General features: G+C 38.3%; 1 protein-coding gene across 1 annotated transcript; it reads left to right on the top strand.

The window, feature by feature from the left end:
* The first annotated feature begins 4,086 nt into the window (after window positions 1-4,086).
* LOC106379822 (gibberellin-regulated protein 12-like) lies at window positions 4,087-13,609 on the top strand. The gene is made up of 4 exons (XM_048759008.1): window positions 4,087-4,149; window positions 4,235-4,279; window positions 12,868-12,898; window positions 12,994-13,609. Exons 1-4 carry the CDS (start codon window positions 4,087-4,089, stop codon window positions 13,173-13,175), a joined length of 321 nt encoding a protein of 106 aa, XP_048614965.1. The 3' UTR covers window positions 13,176-13,609.
* The last annotated feature ends 1,196 nt before the right edge of the window (window positions 13,610-14,805 follow it).

Raw genomic sequence — 14,805 nt, 5'->3', positions numbered from 1 at the left:
TCTGATCATTGAGTGCACTCATAAATAGACGTGGGTTCATGATCCTCGTTTAAATCCATAGGTTCAAGTGCTACCTTGTATGCAAATATATCATCAATGTCGACATTCTTTTTGTGCCATTGTATTCCAGACAAGACATAACTTATTGAGATCTCATTATTATCAGGACCATCAGTACCATGAAGCTTGGCGTCCCAAGCATCAATGTTTGGTACATCAGGACCATCGTCCATGTCTAAAGCCATATGGTCGGACGCGGCCACATCTCGGGTAGGATCGGACGCGGCCATGTCTGGGGTTCCAACCTCGGATTCAGCACCTTTCTTTGTTTTCTGAGGGTTCTTATCTTTGGAACCTATTGGTCTACCACGTTTCAAACGTTGTCTAGACTCTGTAGCAACTTGATTGTGTCCCTCTTGAACATCAATTCTAATTGGTGCATTAGCAGCTGGTATATATGACTTTGTCACTCTTTTCGGGTCAGCAAATGAATCTTGCAATTGATTAGCTAGCTTTTGTAAATGTATTATTTTTTGGACTTTTAAATCACATTATTGAGTCCGAGGATCTTGCCAAGATAAGGATGTTTGATTCCATGTAATTTCTTTTACCAGCTTATTATTATCTCCCCTTAATGTTGGATGTTCGGATTCATCGAAATGACAATCCGCATACATGGCCTTAAATAAATCACCCGTAGTTGGCTCAAGGTACTTAATAATCGTGGGAGAATCATATCCAACATATATCTCCATCCTTCTTTGAGGTCCCATCTTTGTTCTCTGTGGTGGAGCAATTGGAACATAAACGGCACAGTCAAATGTCTTGAGATGGGATATGTCTGGCTCATGACCCGTAAGCAATTGTGATGGGGAATATTTATGTTCACTAGAAGGCCTGATGTGTATGAGTTCAGCCGCGTGAAGGACAGCGTGTCCCCAAGCTGAGACCGGAAGTCTCGACCTCATAAGCAATGGTCTAGCTATTAGTTGTATATGTTTAATAAATGATTCTGCCAAGCCGTTCTGTGTATGTACATGTGCCACGGAGTGTTCCACACTTACCCCCCATGGACATACAGCAATCATTAAACGCTTGGGACGTGAATTCACCAGCATTATCAAGACGTATAGTCTTTAAAGGAAAATCTGGAAAATGAGCTCGTAATCGAATTATCTGAGCAAGCAACCTCGCAAATGCCAAGTTGTGGGCCGAGAGGAGACAGACATGCGACCATCTCGTGGACGCATCAATGATGACCATGAAATATCTAAACGTCCCACAAGGTGGGTGTATTGGTCCATAGATGTCTCCTTGTATTCTTTCCAGAAAGTTTATTGTTTCCTTAGTCACTTTAACTGGTGATGGCCTAACGATGAGTTTCCCTTGTGAACATGCTACACACGTTATGTTCTTAGGAACAACTCGTTTGTCTTTCAATGTATGGCCATTAGTGTTCGAGATCAATTTACGCATCATGGTCGAACCGGGATGGCCAAGCCGGTCGTGCCAAAGAGTGAACTTTTCGATGGCCTCTTTGTTAAAAGTGGCATTGGCCTCAATCATACTAACTTTGGTATGGTAAAGACCAGTAGAGAGTACAGGTCTAGATTCTAAGACTTTCTTATTGCCTTGGGCGATTTCAATGATCTGAAGGAACTCTTTGTTTCCTTCGCTCTTAGTCTCAATATGAAAGCCATTCATTCGAATGTCTTTAAAGCTCAATAGGCTTCTCTTAGAGATGGGTGAATACAATGCATCAGATATCTCTAGATACGTACCCTTAGGCAACAGGATGTTACCCTGGTCGTGACCCTCTATGAGACTAGCTATACCTGCAATTGTGGAGATGTTGGCGTTTTTATGGGTTAAGTTTATGAAGTATATTTTGTCTCTTAAGATCGTGTGGCTTGACCAACTGTCCACTATGAATACATACTTGTTTTTGTTCATTTCTAAAACAAGATTCATAGGATGATACTTAGAGACTTCATATATAAAAATCATTCATTTATTAAGTTTAATAAAACAAGTTCAAAGAAATGACAACATAGACAACACCAAAGCAAAGAACACAAAAGTTTTAGAACACAAATGTCGAAATCAACTTCAATTTTTTAGACAAACTGAAGTTTCATAATCCATAAGATCGTCATGGTCATGATTAAAATCATCTTCACCATCAGGTAATGGGGTTGATCCAGGAGGTCTCATTTCACTGTTTCTCATCAACAGTTCATTGTTTTGCTCAGCGAGCAATAGACAAGAGATCAGATTAGCATAAGTCGTGAAGCCCTTCTCACGGTACTGTTGTTGTAACAACACATTGCTTGTGTGGAAGGTGGAAAAGGTTTTCTCAAGCATATCCTTATCTGTTATATCCTCACCACACAGTTTCAATTTCGAAACAAACTTAAATAGGGCTGAGTTATACTCATCCACGGACTTGATCACCGTTCTCTGGTGATCATATCTTGCTTTCAATTCTGTCCAAAGGTCTAATGGATTCTCAATGGTCAGATACTGATCTTTGAGACTCTCAGTTAGATGATGGCGAATGATCAAGATGACTCTGTATCTATCTTTCTCACTAGCATCATTGTCCTCGGTGATACACTCACCGAGTCCCTTGGATTTCAGGATGATCTTAGCATCAAGTGCCCATTGCAAGTAATTATCTCCAGAGAGATTTAGGGCAGCAAAATCCAAGTTGTTGATTTTCGACATCTGAAATCATATATTTCATTCTTTAGATCTTTTAAGATTATAATGTTCTTATGATGCATACAAGACAATCGGATATGATGCAAATCAGTTCATTCGGATATGATGCAAGTCAAGCCGCACGGCCAAGACATGGTATGATCAATCTTAGCATTCGGTTTCTATATGTTCATTATGCAATCGGTTCATACATCTTAGCATTCGGTTTCTAAGTGTTCATAATAGTAACCGCAATCAATCAATCAAGCAAGCATCATTACTATCATCCTAACGGATCATCTTCAATCAATCAATGCGATTAGGGTTTTAAATATAAACAGGCCGGTCGGATTTAATCAAGTCTAGAACATATGAAATAATTAACCTAGAGGCGATTTCAATTTTAATTCAATCAAACAATCAAGACTAGCATGCGATTTTTTATCTCAAGAGAACATTCAATTAGTTTTATTAATCAACTTAGCATACGGATTCTATGTGCTCATAACATATTCAATCAATCAAACAATCAAATCGATTTCAAGTTTAGGGTTTGCTTGATTTCATGCATGATATGCAATATGCATATATGCGGCTATAGTTTAATGCATTAGGGTTTCAATTCAGATCAAGCAATCAATTTCGATTTCAGGTATTAGGGTTTGGATTTATTACCTTAGGGTTTGATTATTAGGTTTCAGTTTTACCTTAACCTCCAATCGGGTTGAATTGACCACCAAATAGAGAAGAGCCGTGAGCTGGGACGTTCTGATCGGGAACGCGAACTAGCTGGAACGAGCTGAGACGTCGTCTGTTGGATCGGGAACGCGAGCTGTCCTTCGGGAACGCGAGCTGTCCTTCGGGAACGCGAGCTGGCTGAGATCGTCTATCGGACAAGAGAAGGCCGCGAGCTGTTCTTGCTTAGATCAGGACGCGAACAGGTTGAAGCTGATATCCGGAACGTTAGCTGTCCAAGCTGAGATCGCCGTGAGCTGGAACTGATCGGGACGCGAAGAAGCTTGGATCGGGAAGGTTCGCGATCGGGATGGTTCTCGCGATCGGGATTAGGGTTCGTCGGCTAGGGTCATAGGTTTTATCGATTTTGGATTTTAGCTTAGGGTTCTTAGAGTAATCGTGATGATAACGTGTTGTCAAACTAGAGAATAGAAACTGTATATTCTTCTTATTCTTAAACATAAGAAGCCCTTTATATAGGGAATTAGAATAATGGAAAGAGTACAAATCATAAACCAATAAGAAAAAAGAAACTAGGGTTTCTCTCTCTCTCTAGCCGCCGGCTCTCTCTCTCTCTAGGGCGCCAACTCTCTCTCTCTAGTATAGGCTGGTTATGAACATCCATGATTTATAACAAAAATAATAATAATGATGAAACTCATTGTTGTCCTTCCTGTATTCAGTTTGTTGTATGCTGCTCAGTTTTCCAATGTAATAATCAACTACTTTTTCATCTTATTTTGGTTTGTAAGTTCAGTAAAATCTGATTTTATATTTCTGTTTATTTTTTCGGAAGGCCGATGAACTAGAGAGTCCATCTGAAGCCCCGGCTACAAATATGGTATATCTTCTTTTCTTTTTTTGTAAACTACATATGGTATGTCTTTATAGATCATAATTATATGTATTTGTAAATTTAATGTAGGAAAAATTGCAAAATATGACTCACGACTTCATTTCAAATGGAAAATTAAACTCAAACTTGAATCAAATGCAAAAGTAACATAAAAGCCTATTGAAATTACAACCAACTCTATGTGAACAAACAAAAAAACCGAATTTTTTTACGTTTCTAACCCCCGTAAGTCGTCTAGTCTAGTTCTACTTAGAAATAATTTAAAAAATTTTGTAAAAAATATCTTGATAAGTGAAAAATTGAAATCATGTAATTAACATATGTTTTAAGAGATATAAATTAAGATATAACAAAAGTTAATTGTTTTCAACATAGGTGAGTGAAAGTAGTGAGTCATGATATTTTTTTGTTTAAGTTTTGCCAACATATGTTGTAGTATTGAATGTGTTCTTAGGGTTAGATTTTGGAATGCATAAATGTTTTCTTGAAAACTTTAAAATTTACCTAAGTATGTTTATTTCTGTGTATAGTAAACACTATTTAAATATAACTACGGCTTTATAACGTGGTTAGTTAGTTAATTTAGTCAATTTAGTTTAGGGGTTAAATTTAGGGTCTGAGACGATTTACTAGTAAGTCGTCTGATGTACAGTATTCAACAGAAGACTTACTAGTAAGTCGTCCAAACCGGACCGAACCTTTAATTTTACAATGTATTTTTAAACCTAACCGGATTATTTACCAGACATATATAAGGTGTTTTTTTTTTGCACTTTTTCGCGAAATTCAGAAAACCCTAACGCCGTTTCTCTCAAAGGCGATTTCTGTCGATTCTCTGTAATCTATCGTTCTCACCGCCGGTTATCTCTCTGCCGTTATCATCGTCGTTCTCACCACCGTTCTCACAGCCGCTTCCTCTATTTAAGATCTGAGAGGAAACCCTGGCGCGCATTCTGTCAGAGGCGTCTCGTTGAACTCTGCCGCCGGTAAGTTATATCTCTTACTGTCGAGTGATTGACTGAGTAAAAGATGAACATAAAACGTTGTCTTTAAAATGTTCTACTATAAGTCTTTCAGCTGGAAAACTTGTCAGGCGACTTAATTATAAGTCTTTGATTGTTTTGAGATGGTTGTCTTTGATTGTTTTGCAGGAAAAAAAATGGATATACCAGAACTCCCCCGTAGGATACATACATTAGGAGAAGAGCCCCCCGCAATGAATAGCATTTCGTATCATACTTGTTGGATGTTGCATACTGCTTTAAAGAAAGCTCTTCATGATGACGAATATGAAGAGATGGAGGAGTCGAAGTTGGGAGTTTTCATCAAGTTCCAAGAGCTGGGATTTGATTGGGCTTCAAGGCTGGTTCACTACATGCTCGATTTCCAGCTGGACATAAAGAAGAAGTATGAGCTGTGGAGTCTCGTTGGTCCACAACCTGTGAGGTTTTCACTGTTAGAGTTTGAAAACCTCACTGGTCTAAAATGCGAGTACATCGAGGACCTTGAGAGACCTCACTTTGTTGTTACAAAGGAGTTGACTTCTTTCTGGGGGATGTTGGGAGTTCATGTCGAAGCTGGGCCATCTACTCAGGAGATAATAGCAGCATTTGAGAGATGCAAAGGGTGGTCTCGGGATGATCGCAAGCGGCTCGCATACCTTGCCATCTTCACTGGATACATTGAAGGGAGAAAGTATTCAACCCCTACATGGGTTAGTCTGGCAAGGCTAGTGATGGAGCTAGAACGGTTTGAGAATTATCCATCGGGGATAGTCGCGTTTAAGATTCTGATGGACTCAGTGAAGGGCAAAGATATTTCAGGTTGTTACACTATTAATGGGTTTGCGCAAGCTCTCCAGGTCTGGGTGTACACAGCTCTGCTGGAATTGGGTGCTAATTATGGTAATCCTCTCCCAAACAATCCGTCTCCACCTATACTGGCTTACAAGGGTCGCAAAGGACGCAGATTCTTTAAATAGACTATCCTCAGTCAGGTATTTACTTCAATGTGGACGACTTCGCAGAAAACTTATAATTAAGTCATCTGATAAGTCTTTCAACGGGACGACTTAGTAGAAGACTTATAATTAAGTCATCTGGAAAGTCTTCCAGCTGGATGATTTAGTAGAAGACTTATAATTAAGTCGTCTGGGAAGACTATCCAGACTACTTAGTTATAAGTCGTCTGGAAAGTCTACTAAGTCGTCCAGCTGGAAGACTTTCCAGACGACTTAATTATAAGTCGTCTGCGAAGTCTTTTCTTTCCATCTTTCTTAATCCGTCAAATATCTAAGTTCATATCTTCTATTTACTGCAGACTAGGGTGATCAACTTTTTCAGAAGGAGATTGGTGAACTGTTTCCAAAATGGGAGTTTGATGTTGAGGACACGCCTGCGGAGAACATAATTAAACTCATGTTTGTGAAGACACCGTGGAAGTGGACCATGGATTGCTGGGAAGTCACTGGTACTTGGGTCAATACAAAGCCGGCGGTTGTGAGTCCAGCGAAGAAAAAGGTAGTGAAGGAAGACAGTCCAAGACCTCGGAAGAAAGCTCGTAAAGAGGCACCTGCAGAGGCTAGTGAAGAGGCACCTGCAAAGGCTAGTGAAGAGGTTCATACAATGGCTCATTCAGAGGTGACTACGACTGTTGGTGGGTTGACCAAAGAGGATATTAAAACCATGTTCAAGGACATAGTTGATGCCATGAGGGAAAGGTTTGGGACGTGCGTTAAGGAGATCAAGTATCTGTCGGAAAGGGTGGAAGATGTGGAGAAGAAGGTTGGGATCACCAGAAAACGGAAAGGGACATCATCTCCAAACACTACCTCTCTACCTAAACCGACGCTCGAACCCGGGGTTAGTAACGAATCCTCTTCCAACAAGAGATTGACTAGACAAAGTCTTAAGAATAAGAACTGAAAAGTTGCATTTGCTTTGTTTCTTGTATATCAGAACATGTGTGCTTTGTTTATAGTGTATGGATTTTGTATATGTATTTTGTATCATGTTTGAAGACACTCATTGGTTATTATTGTTTGAAATGGATCTTTGGTTATTATTGTATAAACCCATCTTGTATATTGCAGAGTGAAAGTGTTAATGGGACGAACGCGGGAAGGAAGAGCTTGCCGGAGGATAAAGGTCCAGATGTGCCCGCAGATGCTAGTTCCTCGAAAGATAAAGCTCCAGAACCAAGCCTTGTTCTATTGGACAAAAATCAACCCACTATTTCGGATTGACAAGAAGAAGTTGAAGGAGCTCGCTGATTGGTTGAAAACTTGTCCGTAAGTGTTTGTTTTCCCATAATAGCTTCCTTTAGTCTACAAAAACTGATTGCTTTTCAACATTTTGTGTTTGCAGCCATTATAGAACACATCTCGATAAAAAAACCACGTACAAGTAGAACTTAGTGGTATCACATCCTCCGGACCTCCTTAGAGTGGCTGGAGGACTGTGTAAGTCTTCTGTTATGACTTAGATTACTTACTGATAAGTCTTCTTTGTAAACAACTTACCAATAAGTCGTCTGGTAAGTCGTCTACGAATTACTTGTAAGTTGTCTGGTAAGTCTTCTACGTAGACGACTTACCAGTAATTCGTCTGATATCTTCTGACTTGTACCCAATTTTATATGCAGCATATTAATGCTTGGATTAATGTGCTGAGGAAGAAGTACGACGCTAACCCACAACATTTCAGGAGCGAAAGAATGTGCTTCCTTGATCATCTCTTTGCTCAGCAATGGAGATTCAACTACAAGGATTTTAAGGACTCGGAGCCCGATCAGAACGGTTTAGGAAGAAGACTCCCTGGTGGGGCGTGAAATTATTATGCAGGCACTATACTATCATTTTACCAATCGAACAAGGTTTGGGAGATGGATATTGATGATGTCTATCCGCCAGTGAACTACACCGACAGTCATTGGATTGCTATGTGGATATCGATCCCTAAGAGGCACATAGTCGTCTGGGACAGCATTTATTCCAGTATCTCCCCAGAAGAACTCGATGTGGTAATGGAGCATTTTCTCAACATGGTCCATTCACATATGAGAGACTGACCAATATACCTCAGGCCCGAGCTGGTGATTGTGGCGTGTACGCTCTAAAGTACATTGAATGTCATGCTCTTGGGATGCCATTTAGTAAAAAAGACTTTGCTAAGCCCAACGGAAAGACTATGAGGGATAAGATGGTGGTGGATATATTTAAAGAGCTTCCTGATGCGCTTGAGTTCGAAAACAAGGACAATGATGCCAACCTGGGTGCGTATGAGGGGTGATAAACATGTTATGTTAGATTATTTTGTATGATAGATTAGGCTGATGTGTGTATTTGAACTTGATTATTTTGTAACATATCTTCTGCGCAGAAGACTTACAGTTAAGTCGTCTGGAATGTTGGACGACTTAACTATAAGTAGTCGGGAAAGTCTTCTGTGCAGTGACCTTTTGTAACCTTTCGAATAATATAAAGGGCAAGACCTTCTTAAATTTGTTTGGTAGTGCAATTTGACAAAGAAGTTGACACAGATAAGTTCATAACACAAATTTTTAATACATAGACTAAACACTGGACGACTAACTTGAAGGTCTTCTGGAAGAATAAAAACTGGACGACTAACTGGACGACCTTCTGGACGACTTACTTGAAGGTCTTCTTGAAGACTAAACATTGAACGACTAACTTGAAGGTCTTCTGGAAGAAAAAGCACTGGACGACTAACTTTAAGGTCTTCTTGATGACTTACTTGAAGGTCTTCTGGAAGAAAAAACTCTGGACGACTAACTGGACGACCTTCGGGACGACTTACTTGAAGGTCGTCCACATCATTTCTTACATTGTGGTTTTGTATGGCCAGTTTCCTTGCATTTTGAGCATCTATAAACCATGTGTTGCTTCCGGGGTTTGTGTTCTCTCATCCTGGATAGGTCCAACCAAGATTGCCATCTTGATTTCTTCAGTCTTCCCGGACCACACTTTACATCCTGAGGAAAGCATGTGTGTTCCTCAACTTGTTGTCCAACACAAGGATATATATTCTCTGAGTATCCTGCAAACAGAAAATCCTTTGAGTACACTGGACATACAAGTGTAGAGATATGCAAACCAGCAGATGTTCCAGCAGCTATAGCATGAGAGCAAAGTATTTTCTCCACTGCATAGACACCACAATCACACTTTCCATGTTCCAAATCAACCACACAGCCCATTTTGCCACCTTTCACAAAGAATAGCCATCCATCAATTGGTTGTACCGTCATCGTATCCTCTATCTCCGATCAAACAGCAAGCAAGTATTCAACACCCCGACTATGTTGAGTTGGAAGACTCAAAGCATCTTCTCTCTTTTTCTAAAACCACTTTCCTAGCTTCTTCCTTATGAACTCCAACAGGAACTGAATCAGAAATCCTCTAGCTCGCTTCAGAGCGGAATTAATAGATTCAGCGATGTTGCTTGTCTTTATGTTCTACATGTCCCCCTGACAATAAACCCTTGACCATAGGCTGACGTCGGCATTCTCTAAATACGTTGCAAGGTCCGGGTTTGCACTCCATATCTCAGCCATGTACCGGTCAAAATCTGAAACCTTATGAGCATAAGCAGCACCTTTCACCAAGTACAAGAGATGTTTCCCTTTATACTTTTTGACAATGTTATCTTGAATGTGATAATAACATATTCCTCGGGTTGCCCAAGGAAACACCTTATCACACGCACTTTTATTGGCCGTGTGCTGGTCGGAGACTATCACCAGAGGCTGCTCATCAGATACACAACTAGCCAATTTTGTGAAAAACCATTCTCAAGAAGGTTCATCTTCAGCATCTACGATCCCAAAAGCCAATGGAAATATCTAAAAAATCCCATCTTGTGCGGCTGCAACTAACATAACACCTCCATACTTCCCACTTAGGTGAGTCCCATCCACCACAATGATCCTTCTCTGATACTTAAAACCTTTGATAGAAGCTCCAAAAGAGAGAAATATATACTTAAATATATTGATAGAATCAAGTTCTATAGCCGTGATGGAATCGGGATTTGCTAAGGAGATTTGCTCGAGATATGATGGCAGACGCGAATACCCATCTTCTGCTGATCCTCTCACCAATGTTTGTGCATATAAAAGTGCTCTGTATGAAGTGGTGTAATCAAGCTTCATGCCAAACATGTTCTTCATTGCATTAATGATATGCTGCGGATTCAACCCATCAATGATTCCAACACGATCAATGAAAAGCCTACCAACATACTTCGGAGTACAGTGTCTCCGCTGAGCGATTTGGTATCCCACTAAGCATGTATGTTTTTCCACATACTTTGTTACCCAAAACGTGTTTGTCCCATGTTTCACACTCGCTCTGATCTTCCATTCACAACCACTTACCGGACATGTTGTCACAAGGAGAGTTTTCGTTGACTTGTATATGCTGAAGGAGAACCTAAGTCTCACTGCTGTCAACCGAAGCTCTGAAAGTAGTGCATCCTTGCTAACAAAACTCTGGTTGACATAGATATTGTTACCATTCAATCTTTCTCCTTCAATCTTTTTGAAATCTTCAAAACACATATCATCATCTTCCTCATCCTCATCTTCAACCTTTCCATAAACACTGTAATCCTCACCATTCTCGTCCGCTTCAGCAACAATAGAGATATCAGCATCCTCCTCCCCATCGTCCTCCTCCCCATCATCCTCCTCACCATCATGATTTTCATCTTCAACCAAATCATCATCATCATCTTTAAAACATTCATCAGCTTCATCATCTTCTTCCCTGAACTCTGAAACCGTTTCCACCTTGCTACGGCTTGATACACACTCCATGCGTTTTGGTTATCTCGAGCAAGTTTCAAACTTGTCTATCACTTGTAACATGAATAGGAGGGGTGTCTAGAGCCAACATCATTTCTGCTGGTAATGAGTAGGTTATATCCACAGATTTTGTGCTCATGTCCAGGTTATAATCTTCTTGAACCATTGCAAGAAGTTCAGCATGTGTCGAGCTTTCACTCAAAAAAACATTCTCGCTCCTTTGACATTATCAACCACAAAATCCCAACATCAATCTTTCAACAACCATTCTCCATACACTGCATGTAACTGACGCATCATCTGCAAAAATTCAAAATAAAACACATTAGTAAACATAGAGAAAATGAAAGTTTACTAAACATTGACGCACACGACATACCAGTAAGTCGTCTGGACATGTCATTTTTGCAATTGAATTTTAAATAGATCCAGCTTTGTTTGTTTGTCTGGTAAGTCGTCTGGGATAAAACGGGTTAGTTTTGCATTTGACCGAATTGTTTCTGATATTTGATTTTTCCTGGACGACTTACTGGTAAGTCGTCTCTGGGTAAACAAAATTTTAAATATTTTATTAAAGCTATACGACTTATTTGTAAGTCTTCTCAGGGTTAGTTTGCAATTCGAAAAAGAAACTTAAATATTTAACTTTACCCAGACGACTTACTTGAAAGTCGTCCAGGTAGATGACTTACGAGAAAGTTGTCCGAGATAAGCAAGGTTTGACCAGAATCTAGGAAATAAATCTGGGCGACTTTGCTTATCCTGGACTACTTTCAAGTAAGTCGGACGACTTTCAAGTAAGTCGTCTTACTTGACGACTTCCGCGTAAGTCGTCTGGGAAAAGTTAAATATTTAAGTTTTATTTTCCAATTGCAAAAGTAACCTGAGACGACTTACAGATAAGTCGTCTAACTTTAATAAAATATTGAAATTTTTGTTTTCCTGGAGACGACTTACTGGTAAGTCGTCCAGGAAAAATCAAATATCTGATACAATTCGGTCAAATGCAAAACTAACATATTTATCCTAGACGACTTACCAGAGTATTTTCTAGATTTTTTTTTAACAAACAAAGATGACGACTTACAAGTAAGTCGTCTGTGTGACCAGAAGACTTACCCGTAAGTTTTCTACAGCCAGACTACTTACGGGTAAGTCTTCTACGCGAACAGATCTGGAAAAATTTTTAATTTCATACTTTAAACTAGTGAGATGACATCCTTAGCACACAGAGTCTTCTCCAACCACCCAGAACCTCAAACGAAAGTAACCCATCAAGAATAGTATGCTTGAATGGCTCTATCAACCATAAAAAAATTTGAATCAAAAGCTTGAGTTGTTTGGATGAATATGGAGGCAAAGTGAAAGAGATGTTGTTTTTAGTTCATTACAAGTGAGAAAGAGAGAGTGTAAATCGATTTTAGGTGCATTAAGAGCTTCAAATTGGTTGTTCATTGTGGTTGGGGTATTGATGGCAATGACAATCTTGTAAATACTTGAAGATGATGAGGTTGAGAGAGTAAAAAAGCCATTTTTAAAAAAAAATATATATATATATATATATATTTAATGGTATTTTCGTAAATAATGTGAACATGTGGGGTGGATAGAGCAAAAAAAATAAAAAAGAAATAGAGATTAATTTTGTGTTTGACTTTGAGTTTTGAATCAAATTTGCAGAAAAACCTTTAATGTATTCATTTTTTGTCATCAGCAAACTAACGTGTGCACTTAAAACATTTCAGAAAGGAGGACAAGGTTCACTGAAACCAGAAGGTAATGTTGTTTTAAAAAGTGTTAGTATATTTTTTACATAATTGATGGATAGACTAAACAGTGATTTATTTAACGTTATTTGTATCTGTGTAAAGAATGTCCGAAAGCATGCGATTTCCGATGCTCAGCAACATCTCACCAGAAGCCATGCCTATTCTTTTGTAATTTATGTTGTAAAAAGTGTTTGTGTGTGCCATCGGGAACGTATGGACATAAAGAAGAATGTCCTTGTTATAATAACTGGAAAAACAAGGACGGTGGACCAAAATGTCCATAATATCAAAAATAAAACTGAAAATATGTTTAATGTTTTTTCTTTAAAATATCTATGTATTTGACCATATTTAATTTGTAATATCAAATAAAATATGAAGTTTCGTTTTCACTGCAAGACTAAATATATGACATACATAAAGAAGACTGGCTCCCATATTCTTACAAACGCAAAAGCTAGTTCCCTAATATCATAAAACCTGATTTTTTTTTGTCGTAAAAACAAACACATCATAAAACCTGATTAAACATTAAATTTTCGAGATTTGGGGTTTAACATAATTTTCTTGCCTTTCGGAGTGTACTAGAGGGTTCAATTTTTCTTTTCCATAAATCTTTGGTCATATTTGTGTGGAAAGCTCATTGCGCTTTAATTACAATCATAGACAAAATTAATCACTCAAGATTATATTTTTCATTCTCTTCTTACCTATTTTCCTTTATCAAATCTCAATTTTTTTCTATTCTCACAGAATCATGTCCATCAAGCCAATCTAACATATGAGTTTTTCTAAAATCGTATATTTCAAATATTTTCATCTAATCCTAACTTTTTTCTAAGATTGAGATAATCCCCAAGATTTTTTTTGTCAACCCGAATCTAAGGTAGGGGTGGGCATATCGGTTTAGTTTCGGGTTCGGTTTGGTTTGGTTAATTTGGGTTTTATAAAACTCAACCGAATTAAAACCAAAGTAGCTTTGGTTTGGGTTCGGTTTGGGTTTAGTTTGGTTCGGTTTAGTTCGGTTTGGTTTAGATTTAGTTTGGTTTTCTTTAAAAATCTATGAAACAAAAAACAATTTAAAGCTCGATGACAAAACTCTTAACCACGTCAAATGAAGAAATACATAATAAGCAAAAATCAGACTATTTGTAATCTAATTAGTGTAACAAAGACTTATAAGCATTCCAAAATCTATTAACTAAAAGACTATTTGCATCTACCTTTTTGTTTTTATTGATCCTATAATAACTCTGTTACATAATTTAGAGAATGAAAATTGGAGAAGATGAACGAAACGACATGGCTACGATTTAGATGCTTATAGTTTTTAGGTTTTGTTTTCAGTACAATCTTTAGGTATTAGGATTATTTGAATCATATTTGGATTTTTTTTAAAATATATGGAAGTTAAGAAAAAATGGAAAACAAAACTTTAACTAAAATTTACAATATGTTAACATATATATATATATATATAGATAAAAATATATTGGTTTATTGGTTTGGTTCAGTTTGTGTGGTTTGGTTTGGTTTGAACTCAACCCGAATGGTTCAAACCAAACCATTCGGGTTGAGTAAAACATGAACCAATTGGGTTATGTAAAGAGCACGGTTTGGTTTAGTTTAACTTCGGTTGGTTTGGTTTGGATCGGTTCGGTTTGGACTTTTTGCCCACCCTATAAAGCAATGGTTGTGAATGAAAAGTGATGACTGAAAATTTCACTCCGCTCTAAGAACGATCGGTAACCATTGAAGACCCAATTACGAGGAAGTCCTAGATTCAAAGTTTTGATGATAACGCCAAAAGCATATTGGGACAATTAACGGCAAAAAGATTGAGTACATTCCCACTATATGGAACGCTTATGATAAGGCATGAGGTGTTGGACTCTCGCATCTTTAAGTTTCAGT

Source organism: Brassica napus, chromosome C5 (assembly GCF_020379485.1).
Source record: "Brassica napus cultivar Da-Ae chromosome C5, Da-Ae, whole genome shotgun sequence".
NCBI lineage: Eukaryota > Viridiplantae > Streptophyta > Magnoliopsida > Brassicales > Brassicaceae > Brassica > Brassica napus.
This window is presented reverse-complemented; position numbering and strand designations above follow the sequence as displayed.